Source organism: Plodia interpunctella, chromosome Z (genome assembly GCF_027563975.2).
Source record: "Plodia interpunctella isolate USDA-ARS_2022_Savannah chromosome Z, ilPloInte3.2, whole genome shotgun sequence".
Lineage (NCBI taxonomy): Eukaryota > Metazoa > Arthropoda > Insecta > Lepidoptera > Pyralidae > Plodia > Plodia interpunctella.
This window is the reverse complement of record NC_071324.2, coordinates 4296743-4323176: the sequence shown is the minus strand read 5'-3', so window position 1 is coordinate 4323176 and position 26434 is coordinate 4296743. Positions and strand designations below refer to the sequence as shown.

The 26434-nt window shown below is 35.4% G+C and overlaps 1 protein-coding gene and 1 long non-coding RNA gene across 2 annotated transcripts; one reads left to right on the top strand and one right to left on the bottom strand.

The window, feature by feature from the left end:
• Positions 1 to 1451: 1451 nt before the first annotated feature.
• On the bottom strand, positions 1452 to 10134 carry LOC128682938 (uncharacterized). Its single transcript, XR_010370330.1, has 4 exons — positions 10120 to 10134; positions 7948 to 8925; positions 7362 to 7481; positions 1452 to 6720 (listed from the first exon to the last, which is right to left on the bottom strand). It is a non-coding gene; the product is annotated as an uncharacterized LOC128682938 (long non-coding RNA).
• A 5880-nt stretch (positions 10135 to 16014) lies between these two features.
• On the top strand, positions 16015 to 22117 carry LOC128683175 (lysophospholipid acyltransferase 5-like). Its single transcript, XM_053768487.1, has 4 exons — positions 16015 to 16163; positions 16843 to 17565; positions 18071 to 18205; positions 19686 to 22117. Exons 2-4 carry the CDS (start codon positions 16848 to 16850, stop codon positions 20297 to 20299), a joined length of 1467 nt encoding a protein of 488 aa, XP_053624462.1. The 5' UTR covers positions 16015 to 16163; positions 16843 to 16847; the 3' UTR covers positions 20300 to 22117.
• Positions 22118 to 26434: the final 4317 nt, after the last annotated feature.

Genomic DNA, 26434 nt, shown 5'->3' with positions numbered 1-26434 from the left:
TGTTGCCCAGGCTTAATAGCCATGTAACGAAAAAGTTTCATTTAAATCCGTCCAGTAGTTCCGAAGATCAGCGTGTACAAAGAGTCAGACAGGTTTTTTTTTTTTTTCAAATTCTTACTCTGTTGATGTGAGTATCGTCGACTTTATTTTTATGTAAGTTTATTCAAAGTACAGGATTTCTTTTCTACTGTTTTATTATATGTACTAGCTTTAGCTCGCGGCTTCGCCCGAGTGAATTTAATAGTAAAATCTCGGTCATTCTGATGAGTACTTTGTTTACCAATTTTCAGCCTTTTATCTTGAAAATTGTATTTACCTACGTCCCATAAAATCTTTGAAGTTTAATTTTCAAAAAAATCTGAAACACGTATTTATTAATTTGTTGTATACAACTAAAATCCATATTTTCAAGTCACTACAACGGTGTAGAACTTTCATATAAAAGTATTTCAATGGAATTTCCAAAGATCCTCTCTTAGGGCTCACCTACACTCCCCAAGGAACCTTCATGCCAAATTCCAGCTTCCTACGCCCAGTAGTTTCGGCTGTGTTTTCAGTCAGCTAACCTAACTAAGCTAACCTCTGGACTGATTTTGATGAAATTTGGTAGGTTTGCATACAGGGTGACTATACATTGGCAATATTTTGTCTATATGCTCTGTCCATGATTCTGAACAACTTTTAGTATTGGAGTAACTGCGAAATCCCGAAAAAATATCAGCTCTATACAAAGTTAAATACTTAAGTTGTGGAAAATCTATGGATCAGCTAATTTATTTTTTCGCTATTTTGAGGTTGCTGCCATACGAAAATGCCAATGTATAAGAAATCATCCTGTATAAGTAGTAAGATTATTTAACGGTTTCCCATCAGGTGTTCCAGTTTTCAATATCATTTATTTATACCCTATAAGTTGCCTAGGTTTAATAGGTATATAACAAAGTTTCAGGTATAGACAAGGCAAGTATTAGGTATATAACAAAGTTTCATTCGAATTCGTCCAAAAGTTCCGGAGAGTACAGACAAACAGACAAATTTTTTTTTCAGATTCTTACTTTATTAATATCACTCTATCGCCTAATTTTGTTTTTGTTATATAGCTTTTAATCCTGGGCAACATATACGGTTTTTACGTTTTTATGCATTTTACGTAATTTTGCTTTTATGGCATTTTTTTGTTGAGATATAAAAATCGAAGATCTAGAACACCTGATTCAGTCTCCAGGGTGACCTTCAGGCCTTTTTATATCGGTCACCGAAGGATTATAAAAGCGGGAGTGGGACACGTAGCGGGAAATGGGATGGAGCACGTTGTGGGAAAATACATGGGACAATTTGTAGGAAACGGGACAGGATAAGTTTCGGAACGAGTGTATAAATGACGGCTCGAGGTGCAGTGGACTGTAATTTATTGTATTTATTTCGGAGCCGGTTAAATAAATATGCCGAGATTACTTGGGAGAACTTTTTATTGGCAATGGAGACAAAAAGGAAGAGAGCATTATTTTTAATGTGAGCGTAAATGTTGCTATAGTAAAAAAAATAAAAATATAATTTAGTGTTGGGATTTCCAACATGCTGCCCGGCAAACGAAGTGTTTGTAGGACAAAGCGCAGCAAACATTAAATGAATAATTTGAACAACATGCATGCTCACTTTACAATATTTATTAAAGATTATGTGATACATATGCACAATTAAATTATCTAACTAAAAGTTATTGAATATCAATCTTATTTTGACACTGCAAAATACTTAACATATTGACTATCAGTATAAAAATAAAAACTACTTGTTTATAACAAAAAAAAAACAAATAAATAAACTATGAGGTTGTCATACGTATACCTAACTATGAACACTGCCTATTTATAGAGGATAAATTTATTAACAATAAGATGGGTAAAACACTAATTTTTGTTATGGAGCGCTTGTGAGTGTTCCGAGTTGGAGTCACTACTTCAACAACTCTAACCTTATTGTCTGTCCCAGGAAAGACCTGTGTGACTCTGGCCATCGGCCAAAACATAGGTGACGTGTTGTCTTCTCTTAAAATTACTAATGAACCTACTTTTACATTAACATGAGAATCTCTCCATTTTGGGCGTGACTGCAACATATTTAAATAATTTTTACTCCAGATTCTCCAAAAGGAGTTTCTAATGCAAGTGCATTGTGTCCAAAATTTTAAATTATCATTTGAAATCGTTACATTGGGTTCTGGATAGCTGTTTAAAGCATCTCCTATTATAAAATGACCCGGTGTGAGATACAAAAAATCATTTATATCTGCTGACAATGGCATGAGTGGTCTACTATTTAACATGGCTTCTATTTGACATAGTACAGTATTTAATTCTTCATATGTTAATAAGATTTTTTGAACCACTCTTTTCAGATGGAACTTCATACTTTTCACGCCGGATTCTGCCAAACCTGCGAATGTAGGCGAGTAACAAGGCAGGAAATGGAAAGATATGTTATTTTGCGATGAAAAAGTATGAATTTCCTTCTGAGAATCTTTACAATTTTTTAACTTATATAAATCATTTAACTGTCTACTTGCAGATTTAAAAGTTGACGCATTATCACTGTAAATGTCAGTGGGTAAACCTCTGCGTGCAATAAACCTTTTCAAACAGGCTAGAAATGTTTCTGTTCTTAAATCAGATGCTAATTCTAAATGTATTGCCTTAGTGGCAAAGCATACAAATACACACACGTAAGCTTTAGTTTCTAGGGCTTTTCTTAGTCTAGATTGCTTTATCATAATCGGGCCAGCAAAATCTAACCCAACTTTTTGGAATACTCTGCATACATTTACTCGATCGTGAGGCAACGAACCCATCAATTGCCTTGCAGCATTGGCCTTTAATTTAAAACATACAATACACTTATGTATAACCTTTTTAATCTGTCTGATGCCATGTACAATCCAAAATCTTTGATTTATTGTTGACAGAAGTAACCTAGGTCCTGCATAGAGACATTTTAAATGTTCACTTTGAATAATCAAATCTGTTATGCGAGAATTCTTAGGCAAAACAACCGGGTGTTTTTGAGAATATGGAATAGAAGCATTCTTTAAACGGCCACCTACTCTCAACAGACCTCTGTCATCAATAAATGGACACAATGGCTTTAAATCACCCTTAACAATTTCATTCTTACATTTTAAACTACAGATATCATTTTTTAAATGACTTTGTTGTTCATACTTAATAATTAAAAATAAAGAATCACTTAATTCCTTACTTGTTAAATAGCTTAACCTATTTTTGACCACCTTAGGCTTTGCATTCTCAACAAAACGTAGTATGTAGGCTAATACGCGTTGCATTTTATTGATATTAGAATATTTATAAAGAAAATCTAAACATAATACTTGTTCGTTTGAAACAGTACAAAACAATGCATGAGAGAACGCAGGGCTGTCCAGTGAAGTAGGATGCGGCTCAGACCAGTTTTCTGATTTATAATCGCAAGTGTTTATAGCACTTGAACCTCGCCACCACAACGGATGACTTGACAACTCACCTGGCATTAAGCCTCTGCTTAGACAGTCTGCAGGATTTTCATCAGAACTAATGTAAGACCAAGTATATGAGGAAGTGAGTTGTGAAATTACCTTTACTCTGTTTGCCACATATGTGTCTAGCTTATTTACATTAGTTTGAATCCATGCTAATACAATCTGGGAATCTGAATACAAGATAATGTCATCAATTTTTAATTTGAGTTTCAAAATATCATACACTCTAGCGGCTAGCTTTGCAAGCAATAATGCCGCGTTAAGTTCGAGTCTTGGTACATAGGCTGCTATTTATGTATCCGGAATAACAAAATTAAACAAACATATATTATTACATATGGCTTTATTGTTTCTCGAAGTATTCTCCGCGATGATCTATGCACTTCTGCATACGATGAAACCAATTTTCAAAGCACTTTTTCCATTCTGATTGAGGTATGTCCAAAACGTGTGTTTTGAACGCATCAACGGCCTCTTCGCGGCTCGAAAAACGTTGACCACGTAATTTATTTTTAATGTTTGGAAATAAATAAAAATCATTGGGTGCCAGGTCGGGGCTGTACGGCGGATGACCCGTCAATTCAATCTTTTGACCCTCCAAAAAATTATTTGTTTCAGCCGACTTGTGGCAGCTAGCATTGTCGTGATGAAGTATGATTCTGCGTTGTGGGTTGTTCTTTCGTATTTTTTCAAAGACTTCTGGCAAACAAATGGTGGTGTACCATTCAGAATTAACCGTCCTACTATTCTCTAGTGGCACTGTAGCTACATGTCCGTTGATACCAAAAAAACAAGCGACCATTTGCTTTAAAGTGCTTCTCGCACGAACAACTTTTGTTGGATTCGGTTCATCTTGAAAGACCCACACCGTTGACTGCTGTTTAGTTTCAGGGTCATAAGCATAGATCCAGGTTTCGTCACCTGTGTAGATATTATAAACAGCTTTTGACGTGCCACGGTTGTATTTTTTTATCATTTTCTTACACCAGTCGACACGAGCCTGTTTTTGATCTACGCTCAAGTTGTGCGGAATCCAACGCGAACAAATTTTTTTAACAATTAAATGTTCGTGTAATATCGCGTGTATACTCGTCATACTAATGCCCAGAGACGCCTCTATCTCGCGGTATGTAACATGACGATCTTGCATTACTAATTGTCGTACAGCATCAATATTTTGTTGTACCACTACCGATTTAGGACGACCCTCCTTAATTTCATCCGTGAGCATAGACCGTCCACGTTGAAATTCCTTAAACCAATAATACACAGTGGTTTTCGATGGTGCTTCATCTCCAAAAGTTAGAATCAGTTGTTCGATGCACTGTTTTTGAGTTAATCCACGCCGAAAATCATAATAAATCATCGCGCGAAAATGTTCACGAGTTAAATCCATGGCAATGAAGACAAGCTATTTTCAAAATTGGCGCCAATTGAAAAAAACAAATGACAGGGACATGAAAAATATTTATTATCTAGCCGAAGAGTTCTATTTTCAAATGTTGTAATTACTTTTTAAATATTCTAGAATTATTGGCCAGTTCCGGATACATAAATAGCAGCCCTCGTATAGTAAGGGCTTGCTTTAATGGATTCACACGCGACTTTGAACAGAGTAAAGAAACTTTCACATTACCTGAGTCATCGGTGACCCTCAAGTAAATGCAGCAACCATAGGCTGTAGAACTCGCAGCATCAGCAAAACCTATTATATGAACAGAATAAGCGTTGTTTAAATGAATGTAGCGTGGTGTTGCAACTGGTGTCATAGATAGCAAACTTTTGTAAAATTCACACCATGCGCTAAGTAAATCGCCGGTGGGTTCTTCATCCCAGCCGACTTGTGCATGCCATAGCCTTTGCATAATGACCTTAGCTTTTACTACCACGGGTCCAGCAAAACCCAAGGGATCGTAAAAACTTCCAATAAAACTTAATATATCACGTTTGGAAGCGGGCATGACAGAGTCCTTGTTAGGGCATGAAAGCATAAAAGAATCTGTGTTTACATTATATTTGACTCCTAGAGTTTTTAAAGAAACATTATTTTTCTCCAAATCAACATCATCAAAATGCTGAAACGGTTTTGGGATACTTTCTAGCAGTTGTGGATAATTTGAGTACCACTTGTGTAAATAAAATCCACCAATTTCTAAAAGACTGCATAGTTGCTTCTTAGACTCAACTAATAACTGTGGGCTACTTTGAGAAACAAGTGCATCATCTACATACATAGAATTTTCAATGATGAATGCGGCTAAAGGAAAATCTTTTTTATATCTATTTGCCAGTTCTTTTAAACATCGTGTAGCCAGATATGAAGAGCTTTTAAGACCATACGTTACGGTATTTAATTGTATACATTTTATATCTTCCTTGGGGGTGTCCCTCCAAAGGATATTTTGTAATGATCTATACTTTGGATCTAATGAAATTTGTCTGAACATACTTTTGATATCAGATATAAAAATGTATTTGTCAACTCTAAACAACAGCAAGACATCTACTAAATCTTTTTGGACTACAGGGCCATTTAATTGCAAATCATTCAGTGACACCTTATTACTTGTTTTCATTGAGCCATTGAAAACTACACGACATTTTGTAGATTTTTTGTCAAGCCTGAGAACAGGATGATGTGGCATGAAATACACAGGATCAGTAGAAAGGTCATATTGACTGATATTGATGATTGTGCCATGACCTTGTTGTATGTAGTCATGTATGAATTCACTATAAAGCTTGAAAAGATAGGAATCCTTTTGAAGCCTAGCTTCCAAATTATAAAACCTTTTTAAAGCTAAATTAAAAGAATGACCAAGTGTTTGATTGACAGACTCTAACGGTAACTTAAGAGGTAAGGCAACTTGAAACTTATTGGTTTTAGTGTCTAAAGTTACAGTATCACAAAATAATTTCTCACAAGCTTGATGTTCAGGTAAACTTTCAGTAAAAAACTCAGGAACACTCTCAGTTTTCCAAAATTGAGTGAGAGTTTCATTTAAGGAGTCATCACATTTGTTGCAAAATAAAGAAGTTACCGGATGTGCATGCAAAGCAGAAGGAAGTGATCCTGCTACAACATAACCAAATTGAGTGCGAAAAACTGGTAGCGAAACAGATGTGCTCGGTGTGCCTGCATCCTGCACTAAGCGGTGGACATCATGACGCTCAGGCGGTAGCAGCACCTGGAAGAACACATCAGCACCCAGTAAAATATGTATCACACTTGGTATGTTGAAATCTTTATCTGCAAGAGGGGTATTCAAAGGTAAAGTAATATTTTCTAAATTGATTTTAGCGTTTATTGTTTGCGGCAACTTTGTAGTAATTTTATCCAATTTAAAACATGTGACTGGAATGCTGAAGTCGCTAGTGAGAGAATGCAACTTAATATCAACACATTCACTTATTTGACTAGTTGTGTTGCCAATGCCTATGATTGGAGCCTGTATTTTCTTGGTGTTTAATTTTAATAAATCAGCAAGGTCACTTGTGACAAATGATACTTGTGAACCACTGTCTAAAATTGCTTTGGCATGGTAAATCGTGCCGTTGCTCGCTACAACCTTTACTCGAGCTGTAGGCAAGAGTACCTGCTCAGAACCAGATTTTAACAACAATGTCACCGGTGACTGAGCATTGTCTTGGTGTATCAAGCTATTGTGCCTTTGCTTGCAACTGTCACATTTAAAGAAAAATCTGCATTTATTGCTATGACTGTTGAGGCATATTTGGCAAAGTTTATTATCAGTAACAAACTTTAATCGGTCCGCAGCTGATTTAAGCTTGAACTGTGGACAAACAAATAATTTGTGAGCTGACTTACATAGTATGCAGACTTGAGGTGAAGACGGCTTCTTCATCATAGTTACCGTGTGTACGACCTTCGGGCTTGTAGAAGGGTGTACTTGTCGCTCTGCATTCTCTAATGCAAGTGCTCTATTATCTAAAAAGTTCAATAAGCAATTGATAGTTGGCTTATCATTAGACCTTAACAATTGAAATTCTCGGCTGCAAATAACATCTAATTTCCTTGTAAGGATGCAAAGAATAAGTGGATCCCAACTGGCAACGTTGTGGCCTAAATTGTTCAATGCAGCTAATTGCTGTTTAATAACAGACAGAAATTGACGTATATTTGTTGCAGTAGATTTACATAATGGTTGTAAATCTAGTAGAATAGAGATGTGGTCATTTGTAATTTTATAAGTGTTATTGTACTGTATCATTAAGAATATTTTTAGCTTGTATATAACTATCAGAAACCAGAGGCAAATTTTTTACAAGATCTAGAGGTTCACCTTGTAGGAAACTACGTAAATAGAATAGTTTCTGTACACCTTCTAATGAATTATCTTTATCAATTAATGCATCAAACAGGTTAATAAAAGGTTTGAAGTCAGAGTACTTGCCTGTAAATGTTGGTACACTTATTTGAGGCAATTTGTGCCTTGAAGGCGGCTGCGCTGAAGGGCGAGTGGCGCTATTGACCATAAGCTTTTTAATTAATGTAATCACTTCAAGGAATTTGCTTTCCACATCGCCAGAATCACCGGCTTTGGGGTCTGTTGCGCAAATTTCTAAATTAATTTCATCGAATTTTTCAAATGTAGCCCGTAAGCGTTCCTCCCTGATAAGTAGGGCTTCACGGTCCCGGTCAACATTTTCAATATCGTTAAAATAATTATAATGTTTTGTTAACGCAGCACGCTTTCTTTGGAGCGCTTTAACATTTGCGGCCATAGAAGACGCAGACGCCATAGTTGTCATATTGGATTCCATTGTTTCACATCTATCGGAATCGGTTTCCGACATTTTTAGACTGAAGTACTATACTATACAATGTTTTCACTTATAGTCAAATAAAAACTTGCGAACAGAAATTAACTAAAAACTAAAAAGGTATTTTTCGTCGAAGAGACGCAAACGGAAGCAAAACAAAATGTCACCACGGTCGGTACAGGGAAGTGGCGCGGCGTGATGCTGATGGCGTCGTCGTTGTCGATAAAGCAGCAAGGCGGCGGGCTAACTTGATTGGCCAATAGGAGGGCAGCCTGCGGCGCGCGAAGATTGGCTTGGCAACAACGCGGGAAATGAAAAGGCGGCAATTTTGTTGACTTGATTGACGATATTATCTTGAATGATTCTATAGGTTTCTATTTTGAATTGTTGAATGATCGGTAGAACTTGTGCTCAACTATTGGTCTCTTGTCCTGTTGCGGCGAATTTTCTTGGCTCCTCGGTGAAAATTGTCGGCTGGTGACTTGGCGTTTATGGCGGGATACCAATACTGCATACAAATCCTTCCTGCTCAATTTTCACTTTGATTGAAGTAGACCTCGGCTCCTTTCTAAGGACCATGTATAAATGACGGCTCGTGGTGCAGTGGACTGTAATTTATTGTATTTATTTCGGAGCCGGTTAAATAAATATGCCGAGATTACTTGGGAGAACTTTTTATTGGCAATGGAGACAAAAAGGAAGAGAGCATTATTTTTAATGTGAGCGTAAATGTTGCTATAGTAAAAAAAATAAAAATATAATTTAGTGTTGGGATTTCCAACAACGAGACACGTAGCTGGAACGGGGAATTTAACTATAGATGACAAAATGTCAAAAATACGAATTTGAATCATAGTCTTCTATACTTATAATAAAACTGTAACTGGACTATGTCTGTACATAGGAGATATTTACGAAAAAAATCGAGGGGACTATTTAGGGTCACTAGAAGCCAAAACAAGTTTTTTTAGATTTTTGGTCTGTCTTTCTGTATGTTTGAACGCGCATCACACAAAATCTACTGAACAGATTTGAATGAAATTCGGCACAGAGATAGAGTATGATCTGGATTAGAATATAGGCTTTTTGTCCCGAAATTCTATACCGAAAGGGGAGAAATAAGGAGGATTGCCTGCGGAGAAATAAGGAGGATTGCCTGCGGAAACAATAAAACTCCTCTGTTTTTGAACAGGTGAATTGTCAGGTTTACCTTTGGAACTCCGAGCCTCCTCTAGCGTCTCCAGAACATCGGCCCTGATTGTTAAAAAGGTTAAGAAAATATCTAAGGCTGGTGGCTCACTACGATTGTTACGATGCTCCACCCATTCTCTATTTGTGGTAATGTCTAATTTAGCAGACATCATGTGAATGATGAGTGTGTCCTAGTGCTGAGTGACTGATCAAGCATGGATAAAGCTCGTAAATTTTTATTTGTAATATCTAAAATATAACGCAAAGCCCGACTCTTTTTGCAAAGAGCTTGCATTAAATAGAGCTTGCACATGGTTGTTGACAAGCAAGCGTTTGTTATCATACCTCTTGCAAAGCAGGTCCCAAGCAGAGGCATAATTGGCCTTGAAGTCCAAGCTTTTAATGACTAAAAGTGCGCTTCTATGGAGACAAGCGCGCAGGTAGTGAAACTTATTGATACTGTCTATGCTGTCGCTAGAGTGAATGATCGATATGAATGTATCTCTAAATTCTAGCCACTCCTGATAGTCGCCATCAAAGGTAGGTAGATTAATTTTTGGAAGCCTTAGAAAATTATTGTGTTTGTGTGTGTGTGCATCATGAGAGCTTACCTCAGCACTATGCATGCAAGTGTTAGACGACAACGCCGATGACACGGAGTCACACAGCGCCTTGGCCGAGCCGACGGCGGCACAAAAGTGGCTCTAGAACGCTTATTGTTCCTTATACCGGGATTCCCGGTCAACGGAAAGCACCTCAATCTCCCTCTGAAGCACATCGAAATCGGATTATAATACCTTTATTTTTTCTAATCGATTTTTAAGTTCGTTTAAGACGATTGGGTTTTGTACAGAAGTATTATTTAATAAATTTATGTAATTACAAAATGTTGTTAATTTACTTTTAAATGTTAATATAATTTACTTTTAAATGTTAATATAATTTACTTTTAGATGTTAATATAATTTACTTTTAAATGTTAATATAACTCTTTTTTAACTAGCTGTGCGATTTTCACGTACATCATTATGTCAATAAAATTAAGTAAAGTTTAAATTTTATTGGAAGAAAACTAGGTTGGAAAAATAATCTAAATAGGGAAATAAATATTTTAAAATTGAAACTGGAATAAAAAACCTGTGAAAAACAAATATGAACGGAACGATACGTGAATTTGCTCCGATGTTACGTCAGGCGCGCTGCTACGTAGATATTACCGTCGAAGTCGGATGACTATCGACCTATAAGGATAAAAAATATTTTTTATTATTGTTATAATTTTTAATTCACTTCGCGTTGCCGATGCGATGAATCCGCTTTGGACTCGTTGAAACCATCAAAGAATACGATGAGGATGCTGGACAGTAGGAACTTGATGACTATTGGTGACCGCCCAAATTCCTTTGTTCTTGCGAAGAAGGACCATATGTTGCGACAGGTGCCCGTATACTGTACATACAGAGGAATCCCTAACGCGATGATATAAAGGAAACTTCGGTAATGGACTGTATATGGTAATTATTAATGATAAAATACAAAGGTTCGTATTCGGACGGTTAAATCGAACGCGGTACGTATCGCTCGCTTGTATGTCACTTGAATGCGACGTGTGATGTGCGGCACGCGGGGGGGTCTGCGCTCGCGGCCTGTAGTCGATGGTTCACCGTGTTGCCATCAACAAGCTGGTCGGTTAGAGTTTCTTCATGAGGTGTTCAAATTCAAATTCAAATCATTTATTCAGAAATTAGACCTTCACAGGCACTTTTTCTCGTCAATCTTTATATTTATAGTTATTTCTCACAAGCTACAAACTACTGGTATTTCGGAACGACCACTGCTGAGAAGAAATGCCGAAAGAAACTCATTTGAACAGTGTTGGTCCCTATCATGCCAGATCGGCTTACCATTATTGTTTCTTACAATGTTTTTTTTTTTCTTTCTAATAATATATAAAAGTACATAATGTACATAGTCAAAAGGTATATCAAAACAGGTTATGATTGTGATCCGAGTGCTGATTATAATATATATACATATATATATATATATATATATATATATATATATATATATCGATGTGAAACACAATTAACTTACATGGAAATATATGAGAAACGAGATGACCAGTTCCCTCTGGCAGCACCCGTTCACGAGTTGACGCATGGGACAGCCATCGCGTAGCTCAACCATAATAGAGGGAACCTCACGACCCGGCCCACGACGCCACCACCAGATTGACCATTTGAGTGAGCATGACACACTCGATTCCTATGACTTCATAATTACAATTCTTATTCGTCGAAATAGAAGTATAATTCAGACACTTGAAGATCACAAATCACGTACATGTTTTACAAATTTTTAAATGCCATACGAATTATTATAACAAAAATAAAAATTATGAATAAAAAACAGTAAAATAAAAATTAGGAGATCATGTGTGGAGTGGCAAAGTTGTCGGGAGGATCCAAGCGTTTTTATCAGTCAAATAGGCGTTAATTGTGTAATACGCTTTATCCATTAAATTTTTCTTAACATAAGTTTTAAAAATTTTCATTGGCAGATTAATAGCCTCTGCAGGGAGTTTATTGAATAATTTTACACTTTGACCCACGAAAGACCGCCGAACCTTTTTAAGCCTGAATCTGTTCATACAAAGTTTGTGCTTATTTCTAGTGTTTTACACTACACTATTTACTTCGTTTAATTTTTTATATAAATGTAAATTTGATTTGACAAAAATAAGCACATCAAAGATATACTGACATACAACAGTGAAGATGTTAATTGATTTGAAGAGTTCTTGAAGAGAATCTCGAGGTAACGAACAAACGAACAAACGAACAAACGAACAAACGAACAAACGAACAAACGAACAAACGAACAAACGAACAAACGAACAAACGAACAAACGAACAAACGAACAAACGAACAAACGAACAAACGAACAAACGAACAAACGAACAAACGAACAAACGAACAAACGAACAAACGAACAAACGAACAAACGAACAAACGAACAAACGAACAAACGAACAAACGAACAAACGAACAAACGAACAAACGAACAAACGAACAAACGAACAAACGAACAAACGAACAAACGAACAAACGAACAAACGAACAAACGAACAAACGAACAAACGAACAAACGAACAAACGAACAAACGAACAAACGAACAAACGAACAAACGAACAAACGAACAAACGAACAAACGAACAAACGAACAAACGAACAAACGAACAAACGAACAAACGAACAAACGAACAAACGAACAAACGAACAAACGAACAAACGAACAAACGAACAAACGAACAAACGAACAAACGAACAAACGAACAAACGAACAAACGAACAAACGAACAAACGAACAAACGAACAAACGAACAAACGAACAAACGAACAAACGAACAAACGAACAAACGAACAAACGAACAAACGAACAAACGAACAAACGAACAAACGAACAAACGAACAAACGAACAAACGAACAAACGAACAAACGAACAAACGAACAAACGAACAAACGAACAAACGAACAAACGAACAAACGAACAAACGAACAAACGAACAAACGAACAAACGAACAAACGAACAAACGAACAAACGAACAAACGAACAAACGAACAAACGAACAAACGAACAAACGAACAAACGAACAAACGAACAAACGAACAAACGAACAAACGAACAAACGAACAAACGAACAAACGAACAAACGAACAAACGAACAAACGAACAAACGAACAAACGAACAAACGAACAAACGAACAAACGAACAAACGAACAAACGAACAAACGAACAAACGAACAAACGAACAAACGAACAAACGAACAAACGAACAAACGAACAAACGAACAAACGAACAAACGAACAAACGAACAAACGAACAAACGAACAAACGAACAAACGAACAAACGAACAAACGAACAAACGAACAAACGAACAAACGAACAAACGAACAAACGAACAAACGAACAAACGAACAAACGAACAAACGAACAAACGAACAAACGAACAAACGAACAAACGAACAAACGAACAAACGAACAAACGAACAAACGAACAAACGAACAAACGAACAAACGAACAAACGAACAAACGAACAAACGAACAAACGAACAAACGAACAAACGAACAAACGAACAAACGAACAAACGAACAAACGAACAAACGAACAAACGAACAAACGAACAAACGAACAAACGAACAAACGAACAAACGAACAAACGAACAAACGAACAAACGAACAAACGAACAAACGAACAAACGAACAAACGAACAAACGAACAAACGAACAAACGAACAAACGAACAAACGAACAAACGAACAAACGAACAAACGAACAAACGAACAAACGAACAAACGAACAAACGAACAAACGAACAAACGAACAAACGAACAAACGAACAAACGAACAAACGAACAAACGAACAAACGAACAAACGAACAAACGAACAAACGAACAAACGAACAAACGAACAAACGAACAAACGAACAAACGAACAAACGAACAAACGAACAAACGAACAAACGAACAAACGAACAAACGAACAAACGAACAAACGAACAAACGAACAAACGAACAAACGAACAAACGAACAAACGAACAAACGAACAAACGAACAAACGAACAAACGAACAAACGAACAAACGAACAAACGAACAAACGAACAAACGAACAAACGAACAAACGAACAAACGAACAAACGAACAAACGAACAAACGAACAAACGAACAAACGAACAAACGAACAAACGAACAAACGAACAAACGAACAAACGAACAAACGAACAAACGAACAAACGAACAAACGAACAAACGAACAAACGAACAAACGAACAAACGAACAAACGAACAAACGAACAAACGAACAAACGAACAAACGAACAAACGAACAAACGAACAAACGAACAAACGAACAAACGAACAAACGAACAAACGAACAAACGAACAAACGAACAAACGAACAAACGAACAAACGAACAAACGAACAAACGAACAAACGAACAAACGAACAAACGAACAAACGAACAAACGAACAAACGAACAAACGAACAAACGAACAAACGAACAAACGAACAAACGAACAAACGAACAAACGAACAAACGAACAAACGAACAAACGAACAAACGAACAAACGAACAAACGAACAAACGAACAAACGAACAAACGAACAAACGAACAAACGAACAAACGAACAAACGAACAAACGAACAAACGAACAAACGAACAAACGAACAAACGAACAAACGAACAAACGAACAAACGAACAAACGAACAAACGAACAAACGAACAAACGAACAAACGAACAAACGAACAAACGAACAAACGAACAAACGAACAAACGAACAAACGAACAAACGAACAAACGAACAAACGAACAAACGAACAAACGAACAAACGAACAAACGAACAAACGAACAAACGAACAAACGAACAAACGAACAAACGAACAAACGAACAAACGAACAAACGAACAAACGAACAAACGAACAAACGAACAAACGAACAAACGAACAAACGAACAAACGAACAAACGAACAAACGAACAAACGAACAAACGAACAAACGAACAAACGAACAAACGAACAAACGAACAAACGAACAAACGAACAAACGAACAAACGAACAAACGAACAAACGAACAAACGAACAAACGAACAAACGAACAAACGAACAAACGAACAAACGAACAAACGAACAAACGAACAAACGAACAAACGAACAAACGAACAAACGAACAAACGAACAAACGAACAAACGAACAAACGAACAAACGAACAAACGAACAAACGAACAAACGAACAAACGAACAAACGAACAAACGAACAAACGAACAAACGAACAAACGAACAAACGAACAAACGAACAAACGAACAAACGAACAAACGAACAAACGAACAAACGAACAAACGAACAAACGAACAAACGAACAAACGAACAAACGAACAAACGAACAAACGAACAAACGAACAAACGAACAAACGAACAAACGAACAAACGAACAAACGAACAAACGAACAAACGAACAAACGAACAAACGAACAAACGAACAAACGAACAAACGAACAAACGAACAAACGAACAAACGAACAAACAAACAGGCTTTTTTTTAAAATTCCTATTCTATTACTGAATCTCTATCGATCTCCATTTTTTTAAATTTAAATATCTTCAATGTACAAACAGTTTTTTTTACTGTTTTATTATATGTATTGATGTTTGTAAATCTGTGGATTATGATTATTTAAGTACGTAAATCAAGCATGCAAAACATCACTACCTGTACCTAATTATAGGTACAATACATGGATTTAGTACTAATTTTAAATCCAATCCATTAAATTACTTACTTTAAATCTAGAGTACAATAAGCGCAATATAAGCGCATACTCTTGGCCATACAATCCTTCTAGAGATCTATTTTGAAATTTGATACCCTAGTCACCTCACTTTTCCTGGTCTTTGACAGATCTCTTTGCCTTTCCACGTGGTTATAAACGAAACAAAAATGACCATAGATAGAAGGGCCCCGCGCTTTGACTTGAAATTTGTCAGGCAACGGTTAAGACTTTCATTCTGTCTGATCTTATAGTGGCTGCCGGACGTGTCGAGAATCGTAAGAAACAAGTGTTGAAAATAATCCAGGTATTTATCTACTTATTTACAAAAGTAATAGAATAAGTACGTGAAAAGGCCCAGAAATCTTTATTTATATAAATATACATGCTAAATAGTGGGTTTTGGTAATAATATTAACGAGGTTTTATTTTTTAACTACCTTCATTATTTATTAAAAAAGTTTTTAAGTAAGAATAGTTTTAGTTTCCTGCTTAATTTATTTATCATTTTGGTATTGGAATTGAAAATTGGTTGTTGAATTCGACCCTCGTCATAAAAGTCGTTACATAAAAGGCCAGGAAATCATTAATTATCTATTAAATACTTAAATGGTGGGTTCAACCATAAGATTAAACCTAACAAAGGTATTTTTTACCTACCAACAAAAGTAATTGCAAATGAATATTTCAATTTTAAGGTAGCATTGAAAGTAACGATAACGAAACTGAAAGATAATTCTTAAGATGATCATTTTAATGATCCCCATAAACTATCACTGAACCAATATATACCTTACTAATTTTATAATGCGAAAGTTTGTGACGATGTGTGTGTGTGTGTATGTATGTTTGTTACTCTTTCACGCAATATCTACTGGACTGATTGTTATGAAATTTGGTACATGGGTAGAATATTATTTGGAAATTCCCGAAATTCCCACAGGAGCGAGAGGAGGATAGTAACCAATATTTTTCATTTATTACAGGGAAAATGATCGGGATACTGCTTAATGTGTTAGAGTGGATAGGACTCAGCCCTCTCCCCTATATTGCTGGACTTATTGGCAGCACTGAACCTGCACTGAAGCTTTTGTTATCAATATTACTAGCTTATCCCTACGCATGGATGTATCACAAGTATTACTGGCACTCAGACAGGAAGTCTGTCAGAAATAACCTGTACTTTATCGTCGTGGGCCTTGATTTGGCATTCTACAATTTTGGAATATCCCTATATCATAATATTATACCTGTTGTTGTGTTGTACCTAACGACACAGATATCCGAGGATGGCAAGATTAATGCGATAATAACATTTGTATTCAACTTAACCTATCTAATAGTGGGTTACATAGTAACAGAATCTGAAGATTACGATATCACTTGGACCATGCCTCATTGTGTACTAACGTTGAAACTAATCGCATTATCATTTGATTTGTGGGATGGTCAATTGCTTCTTAAAAGAGAGAAGTTGTCTGCAAATGCTCAAGAGACGGCTTTAGTGACACCCCCTACTTTCATGGAGCTCCTCGGTTTCGTTTACTTCCCGGCTTGTTTCTTGGTTGGCCCAATCTTCTCATTTCAACGTTATAAAAAATACATTGAAGGGAAGTTCCCCTTGGAATCTGAAGCCGACGAATGCCAAAAGCAAGGAATGATTAAATTGATTCAAGGAGCTCTGTATTTGGTGGCGTTCCAAATTGGAGGTGAGTGGACAAGATATTATTATTCATATGTTTACTAACAATCCTTTTCACCTTCCAGTTGGGTATTTCGTTTTCTAGAATGTTGTGGACATTCCATACCATCGCTGCATATGTATATCCAACCCCCTTATTTTTCATTATGGGCTAAAAAGTGATAGAGATTTTTTTTTTGAGAAGGTAAATTATTGTAATTACGTCGTATCCTATATTTGATGTACATATCTATATTATGCTGTACTACATAAAGGATACTTTTTTATTATTATTTACTTAAAATTTTGTTGACATTTAAATTGTATAGTTTTCTTTTGTTGGTTTCATGTCCTAACTCCCATTGATAGGTCTACCTACTCTAAGTTATTATCTACAATAAAATTATTCATGTTAAGGTAACATTGTAGCACGAATTTCCTCCACTGAGAACTTTCAAGTTCTAGATAGTGTATAAAATATACATAGCTCGTATAGACATAAGAAGCTCATTGTATTTTTGGTTTTGTTTCAGGAAGCGTGTTCAGTATGAAGTATATGCTGTCAGACGAGTTTTCGGAAAATTCCTTCTTCTACAAACATATGTACTGCGGACTTTGGGCCCATTTTGCACTGTACAAATATATTGCATGCTGGTTACTGACAGAAGGTAAGTCTTTTTATCAATAATTCATTGTACATCCGATAAAAAGTCATATCAATATTCATTCATGAGGAACGATATAATTCTAGAATTGTCATAAAAAATATGTATATAGCTGCATACAATATATATCTCTCTCATTTCGCGTTTTCACGGTTTCATTTGGGGCTGTGACGCCGCGAAGCCCGACGTAGTAAGTAGGTATCCTAGCTTAATTCGAATTTTATTTTCGAAAATTATTTTAAGTTGATGAGTTTGTTTTTCTTTATGTTTATATTTCCTCGTTACGCAGTGTAATATCCTGTAAATTAGTTTTTTTTTTCAAAAATGTCATTTTTGATACAAGCTTTTATTGTTGTCAGATCTTATTTCGTTCAATGCGTGACAAAAAATCACGTCCATGCAGTAAACCATTGAGTTCCCTTGTCGGGAACCGTTCCTCGGTGCACCATCATGACATGATTACCATAATATTTCATTATCATTGCTTCACCTTAATCTTGTAACTATGTCTCGGTCTCGGTGGAATCTTGCAACTTAATTTTTGAAGCAGATATATTCAACTGATTGAACTGAAATTTTGTACACATGCTTGGTTTGGATGACAATGCCTTATTGTGATAAGCATGACATAATGGTGCACCGACGAACGGTTCCCAACGAGGGAACTCGACGGTTGGCACCCAGATGTGCACCCAGGAACGGCTCCAGACGTTGGAACTCCTCACCGGTACGGTTTACTGCACGGTCATGATCTTTTGTCACACATTGAATGCAATAAGATCCCCCTAACAACAATGATAATAAATTTTTGTAAAAGACTTCTAGCCTTATCCCGCGGCTTCGCCGGCGGGAATTTCCCACAGGAACAGTTATTTTTCCGGGAAGAAATACTTTTCTTCATTTGTAGTAATAACAAGGACATTATGCTAAACTCCCTTCACTCATACACTGTAGAGGACGTCATTGTACGAATACATTAAAATAAAACATACAGTCATGCAGTCGTATGTTTATAATAATCACGCCACATTCGTCTATAATATATGACAACTATGAACACTTTGAAATGATAAGCTAATATGAAATCATAAGGGTATAGAATTTTAAAACTAATTATAAGCAATATACCACTACAATATTCTGCCTCACTTTCCAGCCACTAAACTGGCCATTCAAATGTGTTATTGGCAGCGCAGTATAAATACCCTGCCGAGCCACAGAATGTAATTTCGTAGCTCTAAGCCTAAAAGTTACTTAAACACAGCAACATAAAAATAAATTTAGTGGTGGATTTTTATTAATTTAATAATACATATCTACTTATTCCAATTAGATTACTGCCAAAAATTTAACCCATTGTGAATATGTCTTGTAAATTATTGATATATATTGTAAGGAGAGTAACGATTGAACAAGTAACTACTTTGTTCATTCAACTGACATATACATCTACATACTGCAATATGATTATTTTGTTTGACAGCCGCCTGCATCAGGTTCGGGCTATCGTATAATGGAATGGAGATACCTGCCGGCGGCCTGTTGCCTATATCCAAATGGGACGGATGCAACAACATCAAACTTCTACGATTCGAAGGTGTCACCAAATTTCAGCACTATATTGACACCTTCAATTGCAATACTAATCATTTCGCCGCAGAATACATTTACAAGAGACTTAAGTTCCTAGGCGACAGGAACCTAAGCCAACTTTTAACTCTTCTCTTCCTTGCAATCTGGCATGGCATAAGGTCAGGTTATTATGTAACATTTTTTAACGAATTCATAATAATTTACATGGAAAAGGAATTAGAATCTATACTTAAAAAAACGATAATATATGAAAAAATGTGGTCAAATGTATTCATTAAGTATTTGATGTACATTTTTCTCAAAATGTACACAATTATATTCATGGGCTGGAGTCTTGTACCTTTCGATGTTAAGGTGTATTCGAAGTGGTTGAATGTGTATTCTAGCCTATATTTTTCAGGATTTTTGCTGTTTTTGCCTTGGGCTTTCGTTTATAAACCTCTCCTGATAAAAGCCATTCACTATTATCGCATTAAGCGAGAAGCAGCAGAAAAAATAGATTGAGGTTAACTATGAGAAAACTAATTGGCACTTTTGAAATATATTTTATTTTTAGTTCCTAGAGATTGCTAGTGTTAGTCTACTTGTAATCATTTTCGAACCAATTTCATTGTTATTGTTTGTTAATTTAATTGGCAACGTTATACTTCCAAAACTTAAAGTAGGTACCTAGATGTTTTGTAATAATAAATTTTGGAATAAAATTCCCCTTAATGTGTGATATCTGTCTGGTAATTGGGTATTGGTTGCCTCTTTAAATTTCCAATAATATTTGCATATATTTCCAGTCTTATTCCACGTCTTGCTTCTGCTATTCCTGTTTCTAAACAAATAATGTATTTTGTTGGGACTCCATCATTGTGGAACCGATTCTTATATATATTCATGTACACCTGTCTGAAAATATACATTGGAATCTTGTACTTAAATACAAATATGAGTCTCGTAAAGTTGCAAAATAACATATTGTTGCAAAGAGTTCAAATCACATAAGAGAAGAGTCTCGATTTCCCGTTTCCTGCTATGATTTCCGCAACGGTTTATGTCTCATAATATTAAAAATATATATATTATGAGACATAGATGTTTAGAGCGTCTTGGCGCAAAATGGTCTTTTTCTCACAATGTCCATTTCTCTTAATGTCCTTTTCTCAAAATGTCCATAATAAAAAAACTTTTTTAATCAGTTGCTTATCTAAAATTATCATCAAAAACACGCAAGGACATTTTGTCAATTTTTCAAAAAATCCCCTTCGCAAGGAATCGTCTGGGTATTTTTGTAATAAGCTCCATATTTTTATGCATATTAGATAAAACATTCAATAATAAACCTAAATTGTGACTATGAGGGGAGCTTGTAGATTTGTTTTTCCATTTGATAAACTTACGGCTTATATGCAAATATTTTGTCTTGTAAATTAATTATTTTTAAAGAGAAAATGCATAATAAATTGTGGAACGATTTCATTCTATATTTTTTATGCTGTGACTGGCTTAAGGCCTGTTTTTATTTTTATTTTATTTGGGAAACATACAATGTTGTGAGCAGGTAGGAAAACATTTTGCAAACATAATATTTATACCTTACATATTGTTAAATATAAAACAAAGTCCTCAGCCGCGTCTGTCTGTCCGCGATAAACTCAAAAACTACGGAGCGGATTTTCATGCGGTTTTCACCAATAGATTGTGTGATTCTTGAGGAAGGTTTAGGTGAATAATTTATTATGTTTTACCCGAGCGAAGTCGGGACGTGCGGCGTTTATAATAATTTACATTTGTTTCAAATTATTTATTTAAAAAATATGAGCATGAAATTTAAATTAATAAACCGTTCTCTTGTTTTTTTTTAGAAAATAGAAATACTGCTTACGTTACGATCAAACATTATCAATATACTCAAAATTAATAGAAATGAGTTATAATGAGGCGTTGTGCGTAACGCTTAACGACTTGTTAAAGTAATAATGTGTTAAAAATTAATTAATTTAAATCCTTTTGTAATGGTTATATGTGATATGTTTAACGTGTCTGTTTCAATGTACGTATTCTTTATTTACGTTTATTATTAAGTAGATCGTATTAGTGCGAGGGGATAATTTAAGTGTGCGCACATTAGATCATCTTTAATAGTATTTTCTTATGCCAAATTATTCAATTTATTTAGAGAATTAAATTTAATCATCTTTATAAAATTCTTATAATATATTTACTATAATTTAATTTTATTAAAATGACAATGTAAGATTTAATGAATTTAAATAGCAGAGGTTTTACCTAATTACTGGAATAAACTTTGCAATATATTATTATTTTTATTAAGTACATTTTTTATTTCATGCATCTTGCGTCTTGCTTGCGCATAACCAACCCGACGGCACCAGTGGTTCAATATGAACTCAAGGGTGAGAGACCAGCGAGAACTACGATTTAACCTAATACTTACCGATAAGTTTTTATCAGTAAGTGTTAAATTAAAATCAATCAAATCTCAGATGAGGAGAATAACTGACAAAGTGGCATGGCCATTAGTTTACTAGCTGATGCCTGCGACTTCCTTCGCGTGGCCGAACAGTTTTTGGTAATGAGTCAAAATTATTAGAGAAATTTAATTGTACGAGTAACGATACCTATACATACGTATATTATGACTTTTCTTCAGGTGTTCCAGATGTTTTTATATCTCAACAGAACATGCTTTCAATATTTCCTATAGTTAGGTGTACCATCATTGGTATCTATTCAAAATAATTTATACCCTTATGTTGCCCAGGCTTAATAGCTAAATAACAAAGAAGTTTCATTTAAATCCGTCCATTAGTTCCGAAGATCAGGGTGTACAAAGAGAGACAGATTTTTTTTTTCAAATTCTTACTCTGTTGCTGTGACTATCGTCTAATTTTATTTTTTGTAAGTTTGTTCAAAGTACAGGATTTTTTTTCTACTGTTTTATTATATGTATTAGCTTTTGCCCGCGGTTTCACCCGCGTGAATTTCATAGTAAAATCTCGGTCATTCTGATGAAGAGTACTTTGTTTACCAATTTTCAGCGTTTTATCTTAAAAGAAAGAAAGAAAACATTTATTTGCCAAAAACATGAGTACAAATAGACAAATTGATGTCAAAATGAATTAGACCTACACGTTTTACCGAATATAGGTATGCAAATATAAATAAATAAAGAGGAGCATGCGATCCACTACAAATCCAGAACAAAAAAATAATTATAATGTATACTAGCCCTAAATTCTATTCGAGTCTATAATTAAAGAAATCATTTAAAGTATAATAACATTTATCAGTTAATAAAGACTTGAGGTGCTCTTTAAATAGATTTAAATTTAAGCTTTTATATTGATTTGGAATTTTGTTGTAAATTTTCGGTGCCATACATACTATGCTATTACCGAGTAAAGCAGTATTTGATGGGTGCATGCATAATCGATAGATATCTCGATGATTCCTCAATACAACGTCAGCTAGACGAGGGAATAAATGAGCATTGGTTTTCACAAATGTTGCTTCCTCAAGTATGTAAAATGACGGAAGTGTAAGAATTTTGTGTTCTTTAAAAAACGGCTGACAACTATCAGTGCTTTGGAGTCTAAACATTGCGCGAATACAGCGTTTTTGCATTTTAAAAGCTATATCCTTATCCGTCGAATTGCCCCGAAAAATTATTCCATATCTAAGTATTGATTCCACTAAACCATGATAAGCTGTAAGAAGCGCTTTTATGTTTAATTCAATTGAGAGTTTAAATAGTACAAACGCCGAACTACTAAGTCTTTTAGTAAGACCATCTATATGGGGTTTCCAGTTTAATTTAGAATCTATAGTTAGCCCTAGAAATTTTGTTGAATCAACTTCTTTCAACACATGGCCTTGATATTCTATAAATGAATCTTTATATTCTTTGAATAAATTCTTTATATCTCTGAAAATTGTATTACCTATACGTCCCATACAAACTTTTACCCCCCTTTTAATGGGATTGAGGGTTAATTTTCAAAAAAAACTGAAACACGTATTTATTAATTTGTTGTAAACAACTAAAAAAACCTACACTCCCCCAGGAACCTTCATGCCAAATTTCAGCTTCCTACGCCCAGTAGTTTCGACTGTACCTTAGTTTGAAATATATTGATTTACCTATTTTATCTGTCTGATCCGCTTTCAGGGCTAACCTAACTAAGCTAACCTCTGGACCGATTTTGATGAAATTTGGTAGGTTTGCATACAGGGTGACTTTTTATACATTGGCAATATTTTGTCTATATGCTCTGTCCATGATTCTGAACAACTTTTAGTATTGGAGTAACTGCGAAATCCCGAAAAAATATCAGCTCTATACAAAGTTAAATACTTAAGTTGTGGAAAATCTATGGATCAGCTAATTTATTTTTTCGCTATTTCGAGGTTGCTGCCATACGAAAATGTAGTGCCAATGTATAAGAAATCAGTAGTTAGATTATTTAACGGTTATCCATCAGGTGTTCCAGTTTTCAATATCATTTATTTATACCCTATAAGTTAATTTACCCTATAACTTAATAGCTATATAACAAGTTTTATTCGAATCCGTTTAACAACAAAATTAGACGATAGAGTGATAGAAATAAAGTAAGAATTGAAAAAAAAAATTGTTTGTCTGTATGTCTGTTTGTACATGCTAATCTCCGGAACTACTGGACGAATTCGAATGAAACTTTTTTGTTATATAGCTTTTAATCCTGGGCAACATATAGGGTGTAAATGATTTTGATAACTGGAACACTTGATGGAGAACTACGATGGCCCAGCTAAACTATAGGAAATATAAAAATGACGCCTTAACAAAAGTTGATGAGCCTGATGAGCATTTTCTGTTGAGGTATAAACTCGAAAATCTGGAACACCTGATGTAGACCCATAATGGTACAGCTAAACTATAGGATATATAGAAATGACGACTTAACAAAAATGTTCGCTCTGATGAGCATTTTCTGTTAAGGTATAAAGATCGAAGATCTAGAACACCTGATGCAGTCCCATGATGGTCCAGCTAAACTATAGGAAATATAGAAACGACGACTTAACAAAAAATTAAATTATAGTAATAAATAAATTTTACCAGTCTTAGAATACGTGATAAAAGAATAACTGAAATTTTATTGCGATTCCTTTTAAGAACTGAAATACACGCGTGCGAAGCAGCGGGATAAAAGCTAGTAATTTAATATTTTCTTGATTAAAAATATTATTATTATGAGGTTTCGGCCAAAATTCACGAATCATAGTTTCGGTCGGACATAAAACTGCTAGTATTTTGTGTTTGTCTCCATTTGATTCAAAAACTATAAGTTTAGACACAGTAAGTTTATAAACCCTGTCTGTATTATTACATACCCGACCCAAGGTAAAGTAGACCGCATGTCAGGTTATCCTAATGGTCTCCTAAACCGCAGTAATACTAGTGAATTTGCAATGAATCTGAAGAGGTTGATGTGCTGTCGACTGTACACGTGACGCAAATACAAGAGGCGGCGTGGGAACATACACCTGCGACCAACCGCTGCCCGCCCTGTGTATTGATCGATTGCCGCCCTAGTTATATCTCCTCAGAGTACCACTGTTGCCTGCATCCTGGCACTTCACATTGACACTGGTGGAAACTGTTTCTGGACACTTGTTAGATGACGGCTCGATAGCTTATCGATACCTACTATTCTACTTACCCTCCATTTCGGTTCGGTTTCGTAAATATAGAAAAACTGTGCGGCGGCGCATCTTCATAGCTAGCACCTTAGCTTAGAAAGTTAAATTCAAATTTAAGTTTTTATTTGGACCCTCCACTGCACAAAAAAATGTACACAAACAATGTACATTTATAGTAAGGACCAAACACTGCGGCGCGGCGCATCTTCGTAGCTCAGCAGCTTATAGTTTGTCCCGGGTCTCGCTGTCAGCACCCTGGTGTCGACAGCGGATGTCGTACGAAGCGATTACCTATGAGATAACAGCCTATCCTTTATATTTTTAGTTTTGAATTTATAGGTACTTCTTCTAGCTTATCTACTAGCTTAACAGTTTCTGAATAAAATTTGTATAATGATCTCTAATAAAAAATAATAATATCCACTAGATAGGTACATTCTATCGACTATTTTGTGACTAGGTGTTAGAAATATGTTTTTTTAAGAAAGGGACATTTTGAGGCGAATATTATAGTTTCATACATAATTTGTTGGTTTGACGCAAAATGAACATTACACAAAGCGCGCCTTGCTCAAAATTTGAACTTTTTAAAATTAGCAAATGGTGCGCTTCCCACAATGTTCACTTCGCAAAATGTTAACATTTTTATTTACCTACTTTATAATCAAAGGTACATACCTATATACAATAGTTAAATGCCAATTTAATGATGCCATGAAACGTGGTTTCGTCGCCCCTTGGGAAATAAGACATCTGGCTAATGCGGTGGAGTCGCCAAGCTTTCAATGTAGGCACCCATCCTTAAGTATATTTACATATCTGTCTACCTACCTAGGTAGGTAGGCTATCAATCGATAGTATGGTAACGGTCCGTTCAATACACAGAAGTTGGAAAATTTTGTACTACTACTATTTTTAGTATTTTGGTTAGGTAGGTAGTTA